The sequence below is a fragment of the Phallusia mammillata genome, chromosome 8, assembly GCF_965637545.1.
Source record: "Phallusia mammillata chromosome 8, kaPhaMamm4.hap1.1, whole genome shotgun sequence".
In the NCBI taxonomy this organism is placed as follows: Eukaryota; Metazoa; Chordata; class Ascidiacea; order Phlebobranchia; family Ascidiidae; genus Phallusia; species Phallusia mammillata.
In genome coordinates this window covers 19,379,680-19,401,314 of record NC_137259.1, presented here as the reverse complement: position 1 = coordinate 19,401,314, position 21,635 = coordinate 19,379,680, and the positions used below count along the sequence as shown (strand labels likewise).

Genomic DNA, 21,635 nt, shown 5'->3' with positions numbered 1-21,635 from the left:
AAAGAAAAAAGGTAGTGCAAGAAAATGGCAAAATTTATCTCAAGTGTACGTTTCAATCTAAAATGGAAAGTCCGAAAACTGAAACATGTGTCATCGAGATTTGAGAGATGGCCACGTGTTTCATCAAAAGACGTTTTTAAAACTGGAAATTTAGAATTAAACATACGTATTATGCATTGATTTTTTTCAGGTATTGTTTACAACTCGTATTATGTGCACCAGTGCTGGCAGTTTACATGTGTTTGTCAGAATGTTTTTATTTTATTTTATTAGCCTACACTAAAATAGGATTTGCTTTTTGAAAAGGAAAGACAGTTTTGAAACTGCCGTTTCTTCTGGATTATTTAATGACCTGCAAAAAGGTTTTGGGATGTAAAATTGTGTTTTGGTTACTATATTTCTTCCCGAGTTGACCCAGTGGGAAAATCAATTTGGGGAAGATGTCAGAAAATGGGCAACAGCAAACTTCTGAAGTAAAAGAAGAAAGATCTGAAGATCAGTTAAAAACAAACGATGCAACTATTAATCCCCCAGTATCAAACACTACAACTGCAGCAACTGCAACCAAAGCTGTCCACAAACCACCGACATCAACAGCAAACCTGAAAAATAATCAACCGAAACCGAACTATATGCTGAAGTTTACAATGGCCGGTCATACAAAAGCAGTGTCTTCGATAAAGTTTAGTCCGGATGGTCAATGGCTTGCAAGCTCATGTAAATAATGTTTAACATTATGCTTTTAATTTGCAATGATATAATTTTTAAAAGCCTTGTTTTGATGTGCAAAGTATTTTTTTAGTTTGTGTGACAATTATGAATTATAAGGTATTTAGTAGAGGTTTATTACTGTTTTTATTTTTTAGCCGCGGACAAGTTAATAAAAATTTGGGGAGCTTATGATGGAAAATATGAAAAGACCATATCTGGACATAAACTAGTAAGCCATGGTTTGAACGAGCTCTTCACTCTCAAAACATCTGTATGCATTTGTTAAAATTTGCAGGGAATTTCTGATGTGGCATGGTCGTCTGACTCACATTTACTCTGTTCAGCATCTGATGACAAAACGCTGAAGATATGGGACGTAGCAACTGCTAAATGTCTGAAAACCTTGAAAGGACACAGCAACTATGTGTTTTGTTGCAACTTTAATCCACAGTCTAATTTGATTGTTTCTGGATCTGTAAGTTGAAACTTATCAACAGCAATTTTTCATGAATTTAACGAAAATTTTTAATTGTGTATAGTTTGATGAAAGCGTTCGGATATGGGACGTCAGAACTGGAAAATGCCTCAAAACTCTTCCAGCTCATTCTGACCCAGTGTCTGCGGTGAGTTATGAGCAAAGTAGATGTCTATTTGCTGTTTTTCTTCTTATGCAGTTTACCGGCCTACCACGGTAGTTTATGTGGTGTAACAATTAATGATTGATCTATGCTTAGTTGCACCTAAATTGCCCAATTTCCTATGAATTATTTGTAACTTTTCTCACAATGGTGACATAAATGTGAGAAATCACAAATGTTTTTGTGTATGTAGGTCCATTTCAATAGAGATGGTTCACTTATTGTATCAAGCAGTTACGATGGGTTGTGCAGGATATGGGATACTGCATCTGGACAGTGTTTAAAAACCCTCATAGATGACGATAATCCCCCAGTTTCATTTGTTAAGTTCTCACCTAACGGAAAATATATTTTGGCTGCCACCCTAGACAAGTAAGTTTGAAAATAAATATTTTGCTTTGTTTAAAGCAATTCAACACTGCATAATTTTAATTTTGCCGATATACAACATACTGTACATTTAATTACAGCACACTAAAGTTATGGGATTACACAAAAGGAAAGGTAAGTGTTGCTACATTTTCTTGTTTCTCTTTTTAATGTAGTGAACATTAAATGTTTTTTCAGTGTTTAAAAACCTATACTGGACATTGTAATGAAAAATATTGCATCTTTGCAAATTTTTCTGTGACTGGTGGAAAATGGATAGTTAGTGGGTCTGAAGATCATACTCTGTATATTTGGAATCTGCAAACCAAAGAAATTGTGCAAAAACTACAGGGTCACACAGGTAAGGATTTGCACAGAATTTAAGTTTTTGAGTGGCAATATAGTGTAACATAATTCCTAGTCAAGGTTTCATAAGTGGGACTGCTTTTAATTGGAATAAGATGTTTAATCCCTGTACCTCATACCTTCCAATTCTGAAACCTGTGTATTTCCCTATGACTGAAGACTTGGACAAACTACTTTGAATATAAATCAGCCCAAAACGCTTGGAGCATAAAATTCTATAGCATATTGGATGCAAATTGGTCATTTTTAAAATTTATTTTGTGTTTTGTCAGATGTTGTTCTGTGCAACGCTTGTCACCCAACAGAGAACATTATCGCGACAGGAGCTCTCGAAAATGACCGCAGTATCAAATTGTGGAAGAGTGATTATTAGCAAACTGATTTTGTGTTTTTTGTTCCACCATTGTTTGTTTATTAGACGCAAGAAATGTTGAATACCTGTTATTGCAAAACATAAAACGTCTTTGTTTAATTTTTCAACACATTACCAAACGTTGTGTCTAAATTAAAAGTTGCATGAAATTGAAAATATGCTGTTTGTGAAAATATTCACTTATAAACTTTGGTGCAAAATTCCTGCCAATTATTTGTGTCAGTTCAACATTTAACGGTTTTGTCACTTTAGCGATGTTTGTTGATTTGTGCCGACAAATAAAAGCACAAAATGTGTGCGGTAGAAAAGTTTAAGGTTGCTAAAGACCAAGAAGGCATTGGTTAGAACACTCTTCAAATAAATAGGTAAAAAGTATGAGACAGAAAGTTGAGAACCACCTAAATAACACATATTGCAAACCACTGTAATACACTAGAGATCTCCTACGATTTTCACGTTTTTGTCATTTCCTGGGAGCAGACTTGTTGCTTAGTGTAGACAGCACAGTTTTGGCCACTCGGTGCTGCTACAACACAATGCGAAATGTACAGTGCAGCTACCACACACACACACTCTTGCTGAGTTTCGCAATGTTGTTCGTTACATGAGAATGCCACCTTGCCTTACAATTTGAAACAACAAATGTTTATGACATTATTTATTTCAAATAACTTCAAATGCATGACAGTGAAATTAAACAAAAACTAGAATGGTGGCTTTCTGATATACTTCCATTTTATATATTCTATACGATATTTACCAATTTACTATACACATCATTTGATCTACACATATGATTGTTTTTGTAAACAAAAACTAATGGGTCCCCACACGCGTGTTTGTGCGGATTTACGGTAAACTAATGTTGCGGTGATTTTTAAATTCTTAAAACAAATTTTTAGAAAGCATTAACCCAACAATGAAAAATTTTGTTGTATTTTTTTGCACTATTATTGTCGTATAATTACAAAAACATTAAAAAAGAACGAAACAAATACTTTCAATTTAATCTCTTGCTTAACTTTGTTTCGTAAAACGAGTTTTTCATTTAACTTTGTTTCGCAAAACGAGTACCATTGACATGTAGTAACCTTTTAGGATGCACACACCAAACGACTGTTTGACCTTTTGACACCGTTTTCAATAGCACGCCGTCCTTGGTGTTCAACAACACCGTTTGACCTAATTTATACATGCCTTGGGTATTTGATTCAAAAAAAAGAAAACGCTACGTTATGACGAAAGAAAGTTCTGAACTGTGTTAGTAATACCTACTAATTGACCTTAAGTAACCCGTGGTCATGCAGCGGCCAACCTGACAACGAGCATTTAAAAAAACTTTTATCTTGTAAAAAAGTCAAGTTTATTTTTTTATATTTAGTTTGTTTAACAAAGTTTTGCTTGACATTATACGAAACCGAAGCACGCTTATTAGGTTTAAATCGCGTCATAAGTGTGAAACCTTTGCCGAAACTGAAAATGTGAGTGATAACTTAATAAAACGACATAGCATTGCTGTGCAAAACAGCTGATTTCTAATCACCGAAACGACGTCTCGTAAAACGTCTGTCCGACGTCAAGCTGAGCCTTCCCGCTCTGCCCTATTATTCGTAAACGTACTCTCTTGGGACTTCTGCCTACAGTGTCTTTCTTGACCAAACGAGCGTGTGTCGCTGGGTCATTCGGGGTCAAACTTCAGGTGGACCAAGTTCAGATTAATATTAAACATATGTCCAAATTTGAATAAATTTGAAGCACTCTTTCTTTACTAAACGAGCGTTACAAACCAGCGTTAAAAATTTTACGTTTCGGGGGCCTGTGGGTGAACCGCTGGGTAACTTGGGGTCAAACTTCTGGTGGACCAAGTTTGGATTAATTTCTAACATATGTCCAAACTTCAATAAATTTGAAGCACGCTTTCTTCACTAAACGAGCGTTACAAACCAGCGTTAAAATTTTTACGTTTCGGGGGCCTGTGGGTGAACCGCTGGGTAATTTGGGGTCAAACTTCAGGTGGACCAAGTTTGGATTAATATCTAACATATGTCCAAATTTGAATAAATTTGAAGCACTCTTTCTTGACCAAACCAGCGTTAGACAGAAAAAAGAAAAAAGAAAAAAAGAAAAAAAAAATACGGACAAAAACAATATGTGTCCCCTTCAGGGAAGGGGACCCATAACTAGGTTTTCATTTTTAAGACTTCATGGAATGAACAAAATACTTTTGAATTTGTTTGCAAATGAATGAAATGGTTTTATTTCCAGGATAGGGTATTACACAACATGAAATCATAAACACATGCATAATCTCAAACAAGTTTTCAAATGTGAATAGTTCTTGGTCCAATCATGAACTGTCAACTTCAACTCAGCAAAAATGGAAAACAATCAAATAATAATTGCACAATCAATGAAATGACAACAAACATAGATCTGCAAATCACAGTGTGATATGAATGTCAGGCAAATATATTTTGCTCCAATGTTGGTTCACCCAATCCATTATAATGGCACCTTCCTTTTCTCGCACATCAATAACAGATTGTGGGTCATCTTTGTGGGAACCTCTGTTTAATAATGAAATTATTTATGTTAAGATGAACATAAATTCATAACTGGGATCAGCCCTGAAGCGTTTATGTAGACCAGCGATCACGGCAGACTCATTCATAAATCACAACACGCCAGGTCCATTGAAGGCGCCATAAAGAATCAACCGGTCACCAAGCATTCACCACCATATGGCAAGGGGTCATTTATGTTTAGAATATATCATTAAGATTTAATACCCACACATGGAATAGTGATATTAAAAGCATAAACTAAGGTGTTTTTGCAGTGTAGAATTTAAAACAACTAACTGGTCTAGTTGCTGTGTATCTCACATACAGGATTAAACTAGAAATGTACCGAATATTCAAGTTGCCCTATATATTTAATGTTTAGCCACTTTTATGATAACTTGGTCTTGGCTGAATACTTTGTTCTGATTCAACCCGAAATAGAATCTTTTACGTATCCTGTTTGTGGCTAGATACGTACAACAGAATATTTTAAAATGCCCTGCGCATGAAATAACATTGTGTCACATAGCATATAGTTTCCAAAGCCAGCAATCCACCAAACTGACAACACTACTGCATTTTTGTCACAACACCTTGCAAGGCATCAAAACTTACAAACTGCAGCAGAATACTTTGCATAATGTCACAAATGATTCAATTAAATCGCAATTTTAGGGTTTTGGTCCAAATCTAATTTGGCCGATTCAGAGTTTCACTATTTAAAAATACTAACATGGTGAAAAACAAACTTAATTCATCAGTCACCTGAGATCAAAGTGATGAGCTCCACCAACAACAGTAAGAGCTTTCAGTGTTGGGGAAAGATCGGTCAGAATTCCTCCATCTCTCCAGGGATCGAGATCACCATTTGAAAATATTATGTTCGACGCTTTGTCCAAATTTTCACTCCAGAACTAGAAAGTTTACGAAACTTTTACTTGATATTTATAAACAAACTGGTAATGATCATGACTAAGTATTGCTCATCCAGCAGTTTTATTGTAAACAATCGACGTTTCGACGTCCTATACAAGACGCCTTCATCAGGATAATGACATAACTTGCAGGACAAATTTTTTTGTCCTGCAAGTTATGTCATTATCCTGATGAAGGCGTCTTGTATAGGACGTCGAAACGTCGATTGTTTACAATAAAACTGCTGGATGAGCAATACTTAGTCATACATTATGCCTGGCAGCAATAGCTTATTGGTAATGATCAGTATAGAATTTTATTTCAAAATGCAAAATTGTTTATTTTAACTAATAATATAGATTTGGCTCAACAGGATTATTACTTTCCCAAGTTGGATATTTTAATGCTTTATGCTTCAACAACTGCACCTTTTTTTTTAATTGCACCTTTTTTTCTTAGTTATACTGATGCAATGTTAGGTTTAACATATATATTTCTCACATTAATACTGAGCCATCTGTTTCTTGGTTTAACTCCAACATTCTTCACACAATAGTTATCTCGCATCTCCAGCGTGAATGGAAGGACAGGAAACATATCAGTGATGTTGTTGGTTCCCCCGGGTAGAACTATCTCAGTGCAAGCCTGTAGAGGAAGAAAAGGTTGTTCAGTTAGAAACAAAAACACAACTGTTCGTTTTTAATCCCATTTGTGTGTTTTTCTTGTCACTGATGATACTTACAGTGAAATATACTTGTCTCTGGTTAGAAAGCTAACTGATTTGAAGCTTGAAATAAATGTTTGTTTTTTTGTAACACAAAATTAAGGGATTCAAATCATCACCATATCAAGGTAGGCTGAAAAGAACAAGATTGTACAACAATCCTGACAATTTTTTACAAACAAGTATTTTCCAACCTCTTGTTTTAATAAAACAAGGCAGATTAAGAAAGATGGGATTTTAAAATAATCCGAGCAGCATTTTAACTGTAAGAAAGTATTTTTCAACCTCTTAAAATAACAGAACCGCAGTAACAAATGTAGCATGTATAACCTGATAGTTCCAAGCAAGAGCATCATTGCCAAGCCCACACCCAGTTGGGTCGGCACATTCCACGTATTCCTTCATAATATCGAAACACTGGAGGGAAACTTTATCAGTTTCATGACTCGATGTGCCGTTGTAGAAAAGTCCTGCACCTGCTGCCAGCCCTTCGATGGCTGTTGGGGCACTCGTAATCATTTCACAAGCTGCCTAAAATATAATTTCTGTTTTTACTGGTGGTTTAACCAAAACAGTAATCTAAATTGCTGCTTACACAAATCAAGATAGAAACTAATTCAGGCAAAATTGTGAAAAAGCAAGTGCTGCATAACCAGCAAATTGTATGAAAACAATTTTAGGTTTGGTGCACTATGCACGGTTTAAATATTCTTAGCAAAAAATCATAACCAATATTCATGTAGAAAGCATGGCCACGTTCCAACACTTTCCTTTGTCATCGCAGCTTATCAGAATAAAATTTGGGTCAGATTTTCAAAACTCTGAGTTGTCCATTCAAACACATAAACACCAGTTTTTGCATAAAAATTCAGAAAACCTGTACCACTTCTTTAGTCATTCACATAGTTTAAAATGACAGCAGCAAAAAATAGCACAAATATGTATTTACCTTCACAGGATGTCCCGGTAGTGGAGCAAGAAAGTCGGACGGATAAGGATAATTCATCATTGCTAGGTCAGTGAATGAATTTCGAATCCATTCATACAAGTGGTCCAATGTTTCGCTCGTCACCGGCTCACAAGTGTGAAAAGCTGCAGTGATTTCAGTAAACTTCCCTTTTGCGGCAAAACTGGGAACACAAAAGTTTTAAGGAAGAAATAGATAAAACTGAAACACAAGATTTAACTGCAAAGCATGTTATCACATGGTAGGGAGTTGTAAAGGACTGGAATATGCCTAATCTGGTCTTAATTTACCCTTGTTAGGGCTTGCATTCTCACATTTCATACACAATGCAGTATTTTAAGCAGCAAACCATGGGGTATCATGTGGTAACATGCAGTATTTAGTACCATCCAGCGGAAGTTACGTTTTTTTAGCCGGTTCTGTCACAAAAAGTCTATTAACAGTAACCAGTAATGCTAACCGGTTCGCTGATTGCATAAAATTTCGTGAAACAGTTCTATAGAACCGGTGCGAACCGGCTGAATCCCACCACTGGTACCATCCCATAATTTGTAGTCACATTACTAATACACTACTTACACTAGTGTGTGAAACCACAACACTTTACAAACTTATGATGTAAATTGTCAACTTACTCGTTTGTGTCTTTGAAACCCTCCTTGATTCTATCCACACATGCAGAACCTTGTTTTCCGAATATTTCCGTCACAGATTTCCAGAAACCATGACGATCTCCGTGCCCAGTTATCCAATACAGAGGAGCACTTGCCGCGAGTGAACCAGCGATCAGGTTCGGGTATTTCATTCTCATATATGCTGCAAGCTGACCACCGTAACTGTGAAAATTTTTGTGTAAAACAGTTATACACAAAAAGTAGATAATTATAATCTTAAATAAGCAAAACACAATGCTGATTTTATATCGATCAATATATTCCTTAAAATGTTGTATTTGTTTGTTTCTGCAGGTTTGTCTGTGACCAAATTTAACAATCCTGCAATTAGGACAAACTTGACGAATTTAATGTGATTAATATTCAAATCAAACAGTTTAGGACAGTGGTCCCAACCTATTTGTCACCAAACACTTTTTAAAACTCATAAAGTCAGCTGACCGCTACAGGCAATAAACCTATTTTAGAAACTTGCACATTTTTAACATATATATATATTCCGAATTTATAAACATCGGGTAAGGAACCACTGGTTTCAGAAAATTGTTTTTACATCAAGTTACCTTCCACCAAACGCAATGACGGGAACATGTGTTGCATTGTAAGATTCCTTCAAATGCTCAATAAGATAGGCATAATCTGCCATTGCTTGTTCAACTGTAAGGAGGCCAATGTTTTTGTGCATAAACGTGTTGTTTCCAAACGGAAGTGATGTGCCATAAAATCTCTAAAAATTAGAGTAGAATAGTAAAAGTACTTAACATCAACCAAATTTTGTACAATTTTTTCTTGTTTTTTTTACGATTTTTTGTCACACTTTATGACATAAATTTCGTACATGTTCAGCAAACACAACCATTGCCCCCATCTTTGCAGCGAGATCCACGAGAAGACCCGAAGCTTTTTGGAATCCTTCAATGTTTCCTTCATTTCCAGTGTAGAAAAATATCGGGCCACTTCCCTTGGTCCAATATTGCTCTGCAAACAAAAATATTTGAATACGAGCGTTTAAATATTTATCTATTGAATAGCTGGATACATTTTGCACAACATGTCGATCTTGTCACATGTAAAATTTATATTAACTAGTTTAACATTTCATCATAAACACAACTGCCAAAGAACTGGTTTATATAGAATACCTGCACTGATGATGACATCAGAGATTGTTGAAACGTTTGCAGAATGTATTCTATATACACACCAGTTCTTTTTATGATTAAATTACTTTTAAAGTCTGTGCATAGTGTCCCTAGTTTAATATTGATTTGTTAACCTAATTTTCTTTAGTTTAAAAATGAGCAGCACAGAATAATAGGAGACCGGTACAGATTGTGCCAATTGTTTTCCTGAGTGGATTAATTGCAGCAATAAAACTGCTGATTCACAAAGCAAGTTTGTTAGTCATTGAAAGATTCATGTGACCAGTATCGCTTGTGAGTAAACAATTGGACAATTACCAGCAAGCATGTGATCGACTCAACAAGCCATGCTCGGTCATTATCTTATTTTTGTGTTGAAACCAACAAGCAGTGCTGTTATATATTGACATATTTTAAGTTTTTTGCAACATGATTGTGCACTATCATTACCAGCGTTATGCCATTTTTGCATCCTACCTGGAAAACATGTAGCCTATTATAGGATGAAATGTTTACAAATTCTGCTGCAATATTTTTTGTACCAACAAAGCAAAGGCGAAAAATATACTACACACCATCAAATGCTGAGTAAATGGGGTTGTTTAAAAACTTCCATCAGTAAATTTCGTCTACAAACACAAACATAACATAATTTTTGAGTTTCAACTAAAAATTTTATTGCTTGGTTGGTGGGGTGGTCTCACATGATCAATGAAACTATAACCACATCTTTATAGTTTGTTTTGGAATGTATTTGTAAAATTGATTATATCCAAGTCATGGAATACTGCTAGCACACAAAACACTAAAAACCAAAACTATACGAAAAACAAGGCCAAGAACAAAACCTTTTTTGAAGTGAAGAATCTTGTATTTAGTGCGACTTTTTACAACTCCGGCATTTTCATAATACTATTGTCAACTCTTATTATCATTAGTCAAGTAGTACATCGCAAACCAGTAATCAAGAGATATTTTGCAAAAACACCCACCAGTTATTAAATATCTTTGCTGGTATGTCGTTGTTCCGAAAGTTTCCATGTTAAAATGATCGACGAATTGGGTGAAATATCTTTCTTCGAACATTGCTCCATTTTGGCCAATGATCGACTTTGACGACACAAAAATAAAAAGAGCAAAGCAAGACAAGAAAAATAACGAACACCGCATTTTTGTCCAACTGTTACTTCGCTTCCAAACTTCCAATGCAATCTTTTGTTTTGGTGTTTAAAGACCATTGTCATTCTGCCAGAATAAAAACGAAAAAAGGAATGCGAAACGAGAGAACGTCACAGATGGATGCGCAACGAACGTTTTGGCCAAATCGAAATATTGACAAAATACGCTAAATTTAATACAATTTTTGAAATCTTTTCGGGCCCATTATTTTTTTTAAATTCGTCACATTGCCTTATCTTTTAGTCTATTTTAATAATCCGTTTTCGAAAAAGTGAACCCGACTCGATAATTACAGCAAAATGCAATTAACTAACACCCTCTTTGGGCCAAATGCCGAAACTGACGAAATACGCCAACTTTATTAAAAATTTTGAAATCTTTTCGGGCCCATTATTTTCTTTAAACTCGCAACATTGACTCATCTTTTAGTCTATTTTATTAATCCGTTTTCAAAAAAGTGAACCCGACTCGATAATTACAGCAAACTGCAATTAACTAACACCCACTTTGGGCTAAATGCCAATACGGACGAAATACGCTAAGTTCAATACAATTTTTGAAATCTTTTCGGGCCCATTATTTTTTTTAAATTCGCAACATTGCCTTATCTTTTAGTCTATTTTATTAATCCGTTTTCGAAAAAGTGAACCCGACTCGATAATTAGAGCAAAACGCAATTAACTAACACCCACTTTGGGCCAAATGCCGAAACTGACGAAATACGCTAAGTTCAATACAATTTTTGAAATCTTTTCGGGCCCATCGTTTTTTTTCAAATTCGCAACATTGCCTCATCTTTTAGTCTATTTTTACAATCCGTTTTCGAAAAAATGAACCCGACTCGATAATTAGAGCAAAATGCAATTAACTAACACCCACTTTGGGCCAAATGCCAATAGGGACGAAATACGCTAAGTTCGATACAATTTTTGAAATCTTTTCGGGCCCATTATTTTCTTTAAATTCGCAACATTGACTCATCTTTTAGTCAATTTTATTAATCCGGTTTCTAAAAACAGAACTCGACTCGATAATTACAGCAAAATGCAATTAACTAACACCCTCTTTGGACCAAATGCCGAAAGTGACGAAATACGCTAAGTTCAATACAATTTTTGAAATCTTTTCGGGCCCATTATTTTTTTTAAATTCGCAACATTGCCTTATCTTTTAGTCTATTTTATTAATCCGGTTTCAAAAAAGTGAACCCGACTCGATAATTACAGCAAAATGCAATTAACTAACACCCTCTTTGGGCCAAATGCCGAAACTGACGAAATACGCCAACTTTATTAAAAATTTTGAAATATTTTCGGGCCCATTATTTTCTTTAAACTCGCAACATTGACTCATCTTTTAGTCTATTTTATTAATCCGTTTTCAAAAAAGTGAACCCGACTCGATAATTACAGCAAAATGCAATTAACTAACACCAACTTTGGGCCAAATGCCAATAGGGACGAAATATGCTAAGTTCGATACAATTTTTGAAATCTTTTCGGGCCCATTATTTTTTTAAATTCGCACCATTGCCTCATCTTTTAGTCTACTTTATTAATCCGTTTTCAAAAAAGTGAACCCGACTCGATAATTACAGCAAAATGCAATTAACTAACACCCTCTTTGGGCCAAATGCCGAAACTGACGAAATACGCTAAGTTCAATACAATTTTTGAAATCTTTTCGGGCCCATTATTTTTTTTAAATTCGCAGCTTTGCCTCATCGTTTAGTCTATTTTAATAATCTGTTTTCAAAAAAGTGAACCCGACTCGATAATTACAGCAAAATGCAATTAACTAACACCCACTTTGGGCCAAATGCCAATAGGGACGAAATACGCTAACTTTATTACAATTTTTGAAATCTTTTCGGGCCCATTATTTTTTTAAATTCGCAGCTTTGCCTCATCTTTTAGTCTATTTTATTAATCCCAAAGCATGCAAACGAAGACCGCTGTTAAAGAGTACAGAGAACTTTACGACCAAATGGAACCGGAAGAACGTTGGTTAGGTGCGCACACATATCTGCCGTCCCAATCTGTATTGAATAATATTAAAAGTGAAGGAAGTCTAGGTCGCCGAATAAGCAAATTGTGGTACCTAAATACTTTACGCTTAGAAATGGAAAAGGAAAGTCAATACTTTATCAGACACATTTCTGTTCATCCGCCAATGGTCGTAATGTATTCCGATGCGCAGGTAAAAACTTTCAATCAAATTTGTGTTTTTGATATTGCGTACTACGATTCGACAGGAAGCATTTTGCGACGTTTTGAAAATTATTCCGACTTTCAGGTGTACACCTTATTAATTACAAACCCAACACAAGGTAGAACTCCCCTTCCCGTAACAACATGTGTCAGTTGTTTACATGATGCAAATACAATTAGTCATTTGCTGAAAAACTTTTTGTTCGACGTGGCTAAAATTTGTGGTCGTGCTAAAAAACCATCGCTAATTGTAGTTGATGGGTCAATGGCTATGTGGAACGCTGCATTGAAAGCGATATTGCATGAAACGCGATTAGACTTTTACAACCGCTGTTTCAAAATTGTGACCGGGAGATTTGACGAGGTTGACTTGACCAAAACTATCTTTCATAATTGCTACAGTCATGCCATGAAAGCTGCCAAGTGTTTATGCCATAAATACAGCAATAAGCGTAAAATCGTTACAACTTACTTGTTTTGTATTAACGTAATGTTTTCATGCACGACGCTACCTGAACTAGATGAGGTCGTAGAAAGTTTTTACATTTTGACAAACTGTAAAAAAACCTCTGCGTTGGTTGAAAAACATTTTAAACGCCTTCAATTATTTCGGCTACGGGACTACACCGACGATGGCAATGGTAAGAACGGCAGCGACGATAGCACTGATTATTTTTATGCTTGCAAGTCGTCCGACAGATTGCAGGAACGTCATTCACCGTTTTACGTTAGGTACAAAAATAACTTAGATAATTTTAATACTTCGCAGGTGTGCAAGGATCACATGTATACGAATTGCGACGAAAATGTTTATTGCAACCCTCAGTTGTGAGAGAAGGTACTGGAAATTATTTTAAGTAGAATTTGCGCAACCTCGCAGTTAATACTTGGAGATTTAACTCGGCATGACACAAAAGGCAATCTTTCAAGCGAACAACTTGATGCGTACGAAGCATTTTTCAAAAAGTGTGAAATTTTGCAACAAGCTGGTCACCAAACTATTATGGTAAACAATCAAACTCAAGGTATAATTGAAGAACATTTCGGAGACATGAAAGTTAATTTTATTGATGGCAAGCGTGTAGGGCGAATTGACGACTTCGTGGTAAAATACTTCAACGCCATAAAGGTTTTACAAAAACAGTTCGCCGACTCTGTGCAACACCTTACAACAACTCCTAAAAAAGTCTCGAAAACACAATTGGTTCCGTTTACAACTTCGATGCCTATGGTTGTGTCTAGGTTTAAGAACAGAAAACGCAATGCGACCAGTTTTTACTCGTCACAAGGTTTCGTGAAACAGCTAAAATATCAAAATAAGGCAACTTCGTTACAGGACAGTACCGAAATGACAGACACCCCAGTTATTCCTGCTTTCATATTTTGTCCCAATAATGACGATGTTGTTGCAACGTGTAAACCCGTAGCAGGTCTCGTTTGGAATAAAGTTCCTTTAAACCCAGTAACAATTGCAAATTCGGCTCTTGTTATGCCATGTAATCAAACGTTATCATGGCTGGATTTGTGCTCTATTTGTCCTAAGCCAATTGGTTCTACGTACACAGCTTTGACGCAAAACGCATATAAGTCCCACTCCGATACAACGCTTGGTTGGTTAACAGACAAGGCTGTTGATCATTATATTGCACGAGTTGTTCGTCTTTGTAACTATTTTCGTGCTGATCAATATGGATACATCTCCACGTTATTGGCATCAGAAATTTTAAACGGCAAGAAATTTAAGAATATTCATAGGGCATTCAAAGAAATTGTTCGCAACGTTTTGACGTTTTTGCAAAAGAAGTGTTGTACTTCAGTAAACCCTGATAGAACTCTATCCTTACAATGTTTTTCGCAAACGTATCCTCACAAGTTAGTTTCTGTGGTAGTTCATATGGGATCTAACGTTGCATCTGGTCATTACGAGTGCTATAGATTTGATGAACCAGGATTAACCCTCTTCAATGATAAAATGGTAAAACGGACATTATTTGAATGCGAAAAAGAAAACATTCTGACTGGAAGTTGCCTGTTTTTTTACAAACGAATCGGCGGAGATGTTGACGCAATTGCCAAAACTCTAACTCCAACGACGTCAGTTAAAGTAATAGTTAGACGGCGACGTCACTGCAACTTGTCATCTGTTACAACGAAAGACATTGTTGTCAGCAAAGACATAGATCTACAGCAATCAGTTGACGACAATTTAATTCTGATTTCGGACTTTGAAAACCTATACTCAGAAACAAAAGAAACGTACAAGTATATTGCTCACAGTCTGCATACAATTCTTTCCAAAACGTTTAATGAAGCCAAATGCTTACCCGAGTGTTATCGTATGTGTTTGTTTCATGAAAAGCGCAGAAGTGAACTGATTCGCATCAATCAAGAATTTAGGTTTTGTAAGGGTTTAAATAAAGAATGCCTTGAGAATGTTGTGCGCTTTGTTGATCACAAATTCTGTCGTTCTCGCGTGCGGCAGCGTATTATTGGACAACAAATATTTAGAGAATCTTATGTGGGAAAAGAACTGAAATCTGAATATTCGCCATCAGGAAGTTTGATTTCTTCCGCGCTTGAAAATACTCCTTCTGATGTCAACTTGTTTTTAACCCACGTACTAAATTTGGAAGCTTATATACATGAAGGTGAAGAATATGTCGTACGTAGAAATGGCTATGTCGACAAAAACTTTTCAATGATATTAAAAACGAATACAAATGTTGATCTTCGTATTAAATGATTCCATCAAAAAATTGCATGAAAAAAAATCGCATTGCATGAAAAAACTGCATTTCCATGTTACAATGTTGCGCTATGTGCATGCACTGCATGAAAGCTAGCAGTTTTATTTTCTTTGTTTGGACAAATAATTGGTCAGGAAATTGTAACCATAGCCCAAAAAACAACAGTACATTGTAATGGTTAAACTACTAAATTTGTCCAAACAAAGATTTTATCTGCAAAAAATCAAACCACTACTGCTGTCGGAACCTTGACGTTGGTGTAGTGGCTTTCAACCAATACCGGCAAAATAAAAATTGTAGGCGAACAGGGTTAAAATAATAGGCCCTAAAAGATTTCAAAAATTGTATTGAACTTAGCGTATTTCGTCAGTTTCGGCATTTGGCCCAAAGAGGGTGTTAGTTAATTGCATTTTGCTGTAATTATCGAGTCGGGTTCACTTTTTTGAAACCGGATTAATAAAATAGACTAAAAGATAAGGCAATGTTGCGAATTTAAAAAAAATAATGGGCCCGAAAAGATTTCAAAAATTGTATTGAACTTAGCGTATTTCGTCCCTATTGGCATTTAGCCCAAAGTGGGTGTTAGTTAATTGCATTTTGCTGTAATTATCGAGTCGGGTTCACTTTTTTGAAAACGGATTAATAAAATAGACTAAAAGATGAGGCAAAGCTGCGAATTTAAAAAAAATAATGGGCCCGAAAAGATTTCAAAAATTGTATTGAACTTAGCGTATTTCGTCAGTTTCGGCATTTGGCCCAAAGTGGGTGTTAGTTAATTGCATTTTGCTGTAATTATCGAGTCGGGTTCACTTTTTTGAAAACAGATTATTAAAATAGACTAAAAGATGAGGCAATGTTGCGAATTTGAAAAAAATAATGGGCCCGAAAAGATTTCAAAAATTGTAATAAAGTTAGCGTATTTCGTCAGTTTCGGCATTTGGCCCAAAGAGGGTGTTAGTTAATTGCATTTTGCTGTAATTATCGAGTCGGGTTCACTTTTTTGAAACCGGATTAATAAAATAGACTAAAAGATGAGGCAAAGCTGCGAATTTAAAAAAAATAATGGGCCCGAAAAGATTTCAAAAATTGTAATAAAGTTAGCGTATTTCGTCAGTTTCGGCATTTGGCCCAAAGAGGGTGTTAGTTAATTGCATTTTGCTGTAATTATCGAGTCGGGTTCACTTTTTTGAAAACGGATTATTAAAATAGACTAAAAGATGAGGCAAAGCTGCGAATTTAAAAAAAATAATGGGCCCGAAAAGATTTCAAAAATTGTATTGAACTTAGCGTATTTCGTCAGTTTCGGCATTTGGCCCTAAGAGGGTGTTAGTTAATTGCATTTTGCTGTAATTATCGAGTCGGGTTCACTTTTTTGAAAACGGATTAATAAAATAGACTAAAAGATAAGGCAATGTTGCAAATTTAAAAAAAATAATGGGCCCGAAAAGATTTCAAAAATTGTATTGAACTTAGCGTATTTCGTCCCTATTGGCATTTGGCCCAAAGTGGGTGTTAGTTAATTGCATTTTGCTGTAATTATCGAGTCGGGTTCACTTTTTTGAAACCGGATTAATAAAATAGACTAAAAGATGAGGCAAAGCTGCGAATTTAAAAAAAATAATGGGCCCGAAAAGATTTCAAAAATTGTATTGAACTTAGCGTATTTCGTCACTTTCGGCATTTGGCCCAAAGTGGGTGTTAGTTAATTGCATTTTGCTGTAATTATCGAGTCGGGTTCACTTTTTTGAAAACAGATTATTAAAATAGACTAAAAGATGAGTCAATGTTGCGAATTTAAAGGAAATAATGGGCCCGAAAAGATTTCAAAAATTGTAATAAAGTTAGCGTATTTCGTCAGTTTCGGCATTTGGCCCAAAGTGGGTGTTAGTTAATTGCATTTTGCTGTAATTATCGAGTCGGGTTCACTTTTTTGAAAACGGATTAATAAAATAGACTAAAAGATGAGGCAAAGCTGCGAATTTAAAAAAAATAATGGGCCCGAAAAGATTTCAAAAATTGTATTGAACTTAGCGTATTTCGTCAGTTTCGGCATTTGGCCCAAAGTGGGTGTTAGTTAATTGCATTTTGCTGTAATTATCGAGTCGGGTTCACTTTTTTGAAAACGGATTATTAAAATAGACTAAAAGATGAGACAATGGTGCGAATTTAAAGAAAATAATGGGCCCGAAAATATTTCAAAAATTGTAATAAAGTTAGCGTATTTTGTCAGTTTCGGCATTTGGCCCAAAGAGGGTGTTAGTTAATTGCATTTTGCTGTAATTATCGAGTCGGGTTCACTTTTTTGAAAACGGATTATTAAAATAGACTAAAAGATGAGGCAAAGCTGCGAATTTAAAAAAAATAATGGGCCCGAAAAGATTTCAAAAATTGTATTAAAGTTAGCGTATTTCGTCAGTTTCGGCATTTGGCCCAAAGTGGGTGTTAGTTAATTGCATTTTGCTGTAATTATCGAGTCGGGTTCACTTTTTTGAAAACGGATTAATAAAATAGACTAAAAGATGAGTCAATGTTGCAAATTTAAAAAAAATAATGGGCCCGAAAAGATTTCAAAAATTGTATTGAACTTAGCGTATTTCGTCCCTATTGGCATTTGGCCCAAAGTGGGTGTTAGTTAATTGCATTTTGCTGTAATTATCGAGTCGGGTTCACTTTTTTGAAACCGGATTAATAAAATAGACTAAAAGATGAGGCAAAGCTGCGAATTTAAAAAAAATAATGGGCCCGAAAAGATTTCAAAAATTGTATTGAACTTAGCGTATTTCGTCAGTTTCGGCATTTGGCCCAAAGAGGGTGTTAGTTAATTGCATTTTGCTGTAATTATCGAGTCGGGTTCACTTTTTTGAAAACAGATTATTAAAATAGACTAAAAGATGAGGCAATGTGGCGAATTTAAAGGAAATATTGGGCCCGAAAAGATTTCAAAAATTGTAATAAAGTTAGCGTATTTCGTCAGTTTCGGCATTTGGCCCAAAGTGGGTGTTAGTTAATTGCATTTTGCTGTAATTATCGAGTCGGGTTCAGTTTTTTGAAACCGGATTAATAAAATAGACTAAAAGAAGAGGCAATGTTGCGAATTTAAAAAAAATAATGGTCCCGAAAAGATTTCAAAAATTGTATTGGACTTAGCGTATTTCGTCAGTTTCGGCATTTGGCCCAAAGTGGGTGTTAGTTAATTGCATTTTGCTGTAATTATCGAGTCGGGTTCACTTTTTTGAAAACGGATTAATAAAATAGACTAAAAGATGAGTCAATGGTGCGAATTTGAAGAAAATAATGGGCCCGAAAATATTTCAAAATTTTTAATAAAGTTAGCGTATTTCGTCAGTTTCGGCATTTGGCCCAAAGTGGGTGTTAGTTAATTGCGTTTTGCTGTAATTATCGAGTCGGGTTCACTTTTTCGAAAACGGATTATTAAAATAGACTAAAAGATAAGGCAATGTTGCGATTTAAAAAAAAAATAATGGGCCCGAAAAGATTTCAAAAATCGTATTAAATTTAGCGTATTTTGTCAATATTTTGATTTGGCCAAAACGTTCGTTGCGCAACCATCCTTGACGTTCTCTCGTATCGCATTCCTTTTTTCGATTTTATTCTGGCAGAATGACAATGGTGTTTAAAGCCAAATCAGTCGCTTTTGGTGTCAGAGAGCTGGGCTCATGTGACGTGAAGGACGCATTCGCCAAGCTCATCCGTTTTGAACAGATGCGAATCTGCCGTTTGAAACCAAACAATTTTTTGTAGTGATTTTTGTTGAAACTTGCTAAAATATTCTCACAGAAGCTCTATTTTATTGGTACAAAAGGTTCTCCTTTTCCTACATTCTAAATAATTTTCTTTTCCAAGCAACAAATTGCTAGGACAATGATAAATGCAGCACGATTGAGACAACGGGAGTTTTGCAAATGTTTTTCACAGATATGCAGCTTAGGCATTGGATTTTTCCCAAGCTGAAGTGTTAAACATTCACCTTTCAAGTAACACGAAATCTTGTAAAAGCCCGACAGGCAATGGTGTACCTGCTCTACTAAAGTTAATACAGTCAGAATGTTTCCAGCAGATTTTATTGAAATTTAATACAGTAACAAATATGGTTCTGCGAGTTGATCTTGGTTTGAAAGCCATTGCACCGCGGCAAGGTGTCAACCCACGCAATGGGTTTCATCTAAGGCAGTAGAGAAACCCTCGTTCGGTGCAGAACTACAACCGAAACGAGGAAAACAGACTGGCGCACGAAAAGCGCAAACACCTCGATGAGATCGCCTAAAAATATATAAATTGTTTGATTTTGGAATTATATTTCTATGAATTATGAATAATACTCACATTTTAGGTAACCGATGCAGCAGTAATCCATTCATGTATATCCAAACCTCAAACACTAACTATACTGACGATGGCGCTGTACTGGGTAAACCACGGATACATATGGACCCCCAGTTATGTATCATTTGAAATACCTTGCAATATGGACATAATCCCACCTATATATCATGAGATGTAAATTAAATCGATAAGATTGTAACTGCTGGCAAATTTATGTTGTCATAGAACTAGCTATTTATTAATATAATACGTAATAAACTAGCAACTGTGACGTTATATAGGCATGGGATGGAGGCATGAGCAGGGCAGGTGACGTCATAAATGAGTGGCATAATACATGTGGTGACGTCACAAATGAGTGACACTATACCCGTGGTGATGACGTCATATATGCGGTGACGTCATAACCATATATCGACTCAGTTACGTAAAGATTACCTGTATAGGTAATAATATATTATTTATGTTATTTTATTTATATTTTAAATAATTTATTATTTTATCTAAACATAAATTAAATCGTAAAAAATAGATTAACAATTTAGTTGTCGGTTTTTTTTTTTTGATTAGTCGTACGCATGTAACAATTTTGATATTGTTTCTTTTAATCAAGTCCGAACATAGTTTAAAAATCCGCTGAAATAACATGAAGGAAGTGCACTAGATCCTCCATATTATTTTTCGCGGCAAATAAAAATACAAGGAATGTAAAGAATAAAAGAGAAGTGAAGAAAAAGAGAAATAAAAACGAGAACCACACAACAAACAATTGCTATGAGTATTTAGTTTTACAATGTAAAGCCATTTATCTAATTCTAAGGGCTTGATTTCCGAACGTTGGGCAAATAAGTGAATATTGCAAATGGGTAAAATTGTGTTAGAATTGAATTAACTGGAGCGGGATTATTGTTTTAGCCACCAAGGTGCTTAATGAATAGCCATTTTACCCAGACAATTAGTGATATCACACAAATTGTTTAGTATCTTGATCCCTTCCTAACTACTGGCCTGTTTATGATTATGTTAATGCTAGTATATATCCTTAATCATGTAATGCCCTTCGTTTTACCGTTTCTGACATTTACTGAAATGGGGAAAAAATAATTTTGACGTTATACAGGTGCTAAAAATAAACCTATGCTATCATGAGGTGCAAACTGTTTAACAGATTTGTCATCTAATTAAAAATAATTTTCTTAAAAAAATTGATCACTTGGGTTTGGGTGGGAATAATTTAAAGTGCATTACAGATTTGTACAATACCCAACTATACCATTAAATAAAATTGGAGCTTTCGTAATTTTACCCAGTAGAGCACCACTGTCTCTTCTTTCCAACTTTCCTCAACTAACTAACCTCGCTCCTGCAAAACCTGAAAAACGTGAATGGTTATGGTTAGTTTAAAGCCTAAATTATTAATATTACTATCAAGCCTATCACAAAACTTTACACAAAGATATTCAAGTCAAAACCTCCCGCCATTTTTATCGCTCGTCTCCCTAGTTTCCTCCATCCAAGTTTAACGCTTTGCTCAATCTCTTCAATCTACAGATGACAATAACACATATCACCGAAATTTCAGCAATGTTAAAGTTTGTGGGAAATTTTAAAACAAATTTTACCTTCGCAATATTTTCGCATTGTAACAGCGCTGGCATTGTTGCAGAGTCTGGGTCGGCGTTTCACAGCGTGTTTGTCGGTTGTCGTTCATC

General features: G+C 35.4%; 2 protein-coding genes across 2 annotated transcripts; one reads left to right on the top strand and one right to left on the bottom strand.

Annotated features, from left to right (window-relative positions):
- The first annotated feature begins 122 nt into the window (after positions 1-122).
- LOC145204024 (WD repeat-containing protein 5) lies at positions 123-2,753 on the top strand. The gene is made up of 8 exons (XM_080076427.1): positions 123-717; positions 867-940; positions 1,007-1,186; positions 1,251-1,334; positions 1,543-1,721; positions 1,820-1,853; positions 1,917-2,079; positions 2,357-2,753. Exons 1-8 carry the CDS (start codon positions 441-443, stop codon positions 2,455-2,457), a joined length of 1,092 nt encoding a protein of 363 aa, XP_079932553.1. The 5' UTR covers positions 123-440; the 3' UTR covers positions 2,458-2,753.
- A 1,933-nt stretch (positions 2,754-4,686) lies between these two features.
- LOC145204018 (dipeptidyl peptidase 2-like) lies at positions 4,687-10,671 on the bottom strand. The gene is made up of 9 exons (XM_080076419.1): positions 10,436-10,671; positions 9,140-9,279; positions 8,865-9,028; positions 8,263-8,463; positions 7,610-7,790; positions 6,991-7,191; positions 6,438-6,581; positions 5,787-5,935; positions 4,687-5,024 (listed from the first exon to the last, which is right to left on the bottom strand). Exons 1-9 carry the CDS (start codon positions 10,611-10,613, stop codon positions 4,898-4,900), a joined length of 1,485 nt encoding a protein of 494 aa, XP_079932545.1. The 5' UTR covers positions 10,614-10,671; the 3' UTR covers positions 4,687-4,897.
- Positions 10,672-21,635: the final 10,964 nt, after the last annotated feature.

Coding starts and splice junctions, on each gene's coding strand:
- LOC145204018 (XM_080076419.1), bottom strand. CDS start 10,613: ATGCGGTGTTCGTTATTTTTCTTGTCTTGCTTTGCTCTTTTTATTTTT. Junction 7,791..8,262: donor GGTTTCAAAGACACAAACGA/GTAAGTTGACAA, acceptor TTGTGTTCCCAG/TTTTGCCGCAAAAGGGAAGT. Junction 5,936..6,437: donor ACAGATGGCTCAGTATTAAT/GTGAGAAATATA, acceptor TAAACTTTCTAG/TTCTGGAGTGAAAATTTGGA.
- LOC145204024 (XM_080076427.1), top strand. CDS start 441: ATGTCAGAAAATGGGCAACAGCAAACTTCTGAAGTAAAAGAAGAAAGA. Junction 1,187..1,250: donor ATTTGATTGTTTCTGGATCT/GTAAGTTGAAAC, acceptor AATTGTGTATAG/TTTGATGAAAGCGTTCGGAT. Junction 1,722..1,819: donor TTGGCTGCCACCCTAGACAA/GTAAGTTTGAAA, acceptor ATTTAATTACAG/CACACTAAAGTTATGGGATT.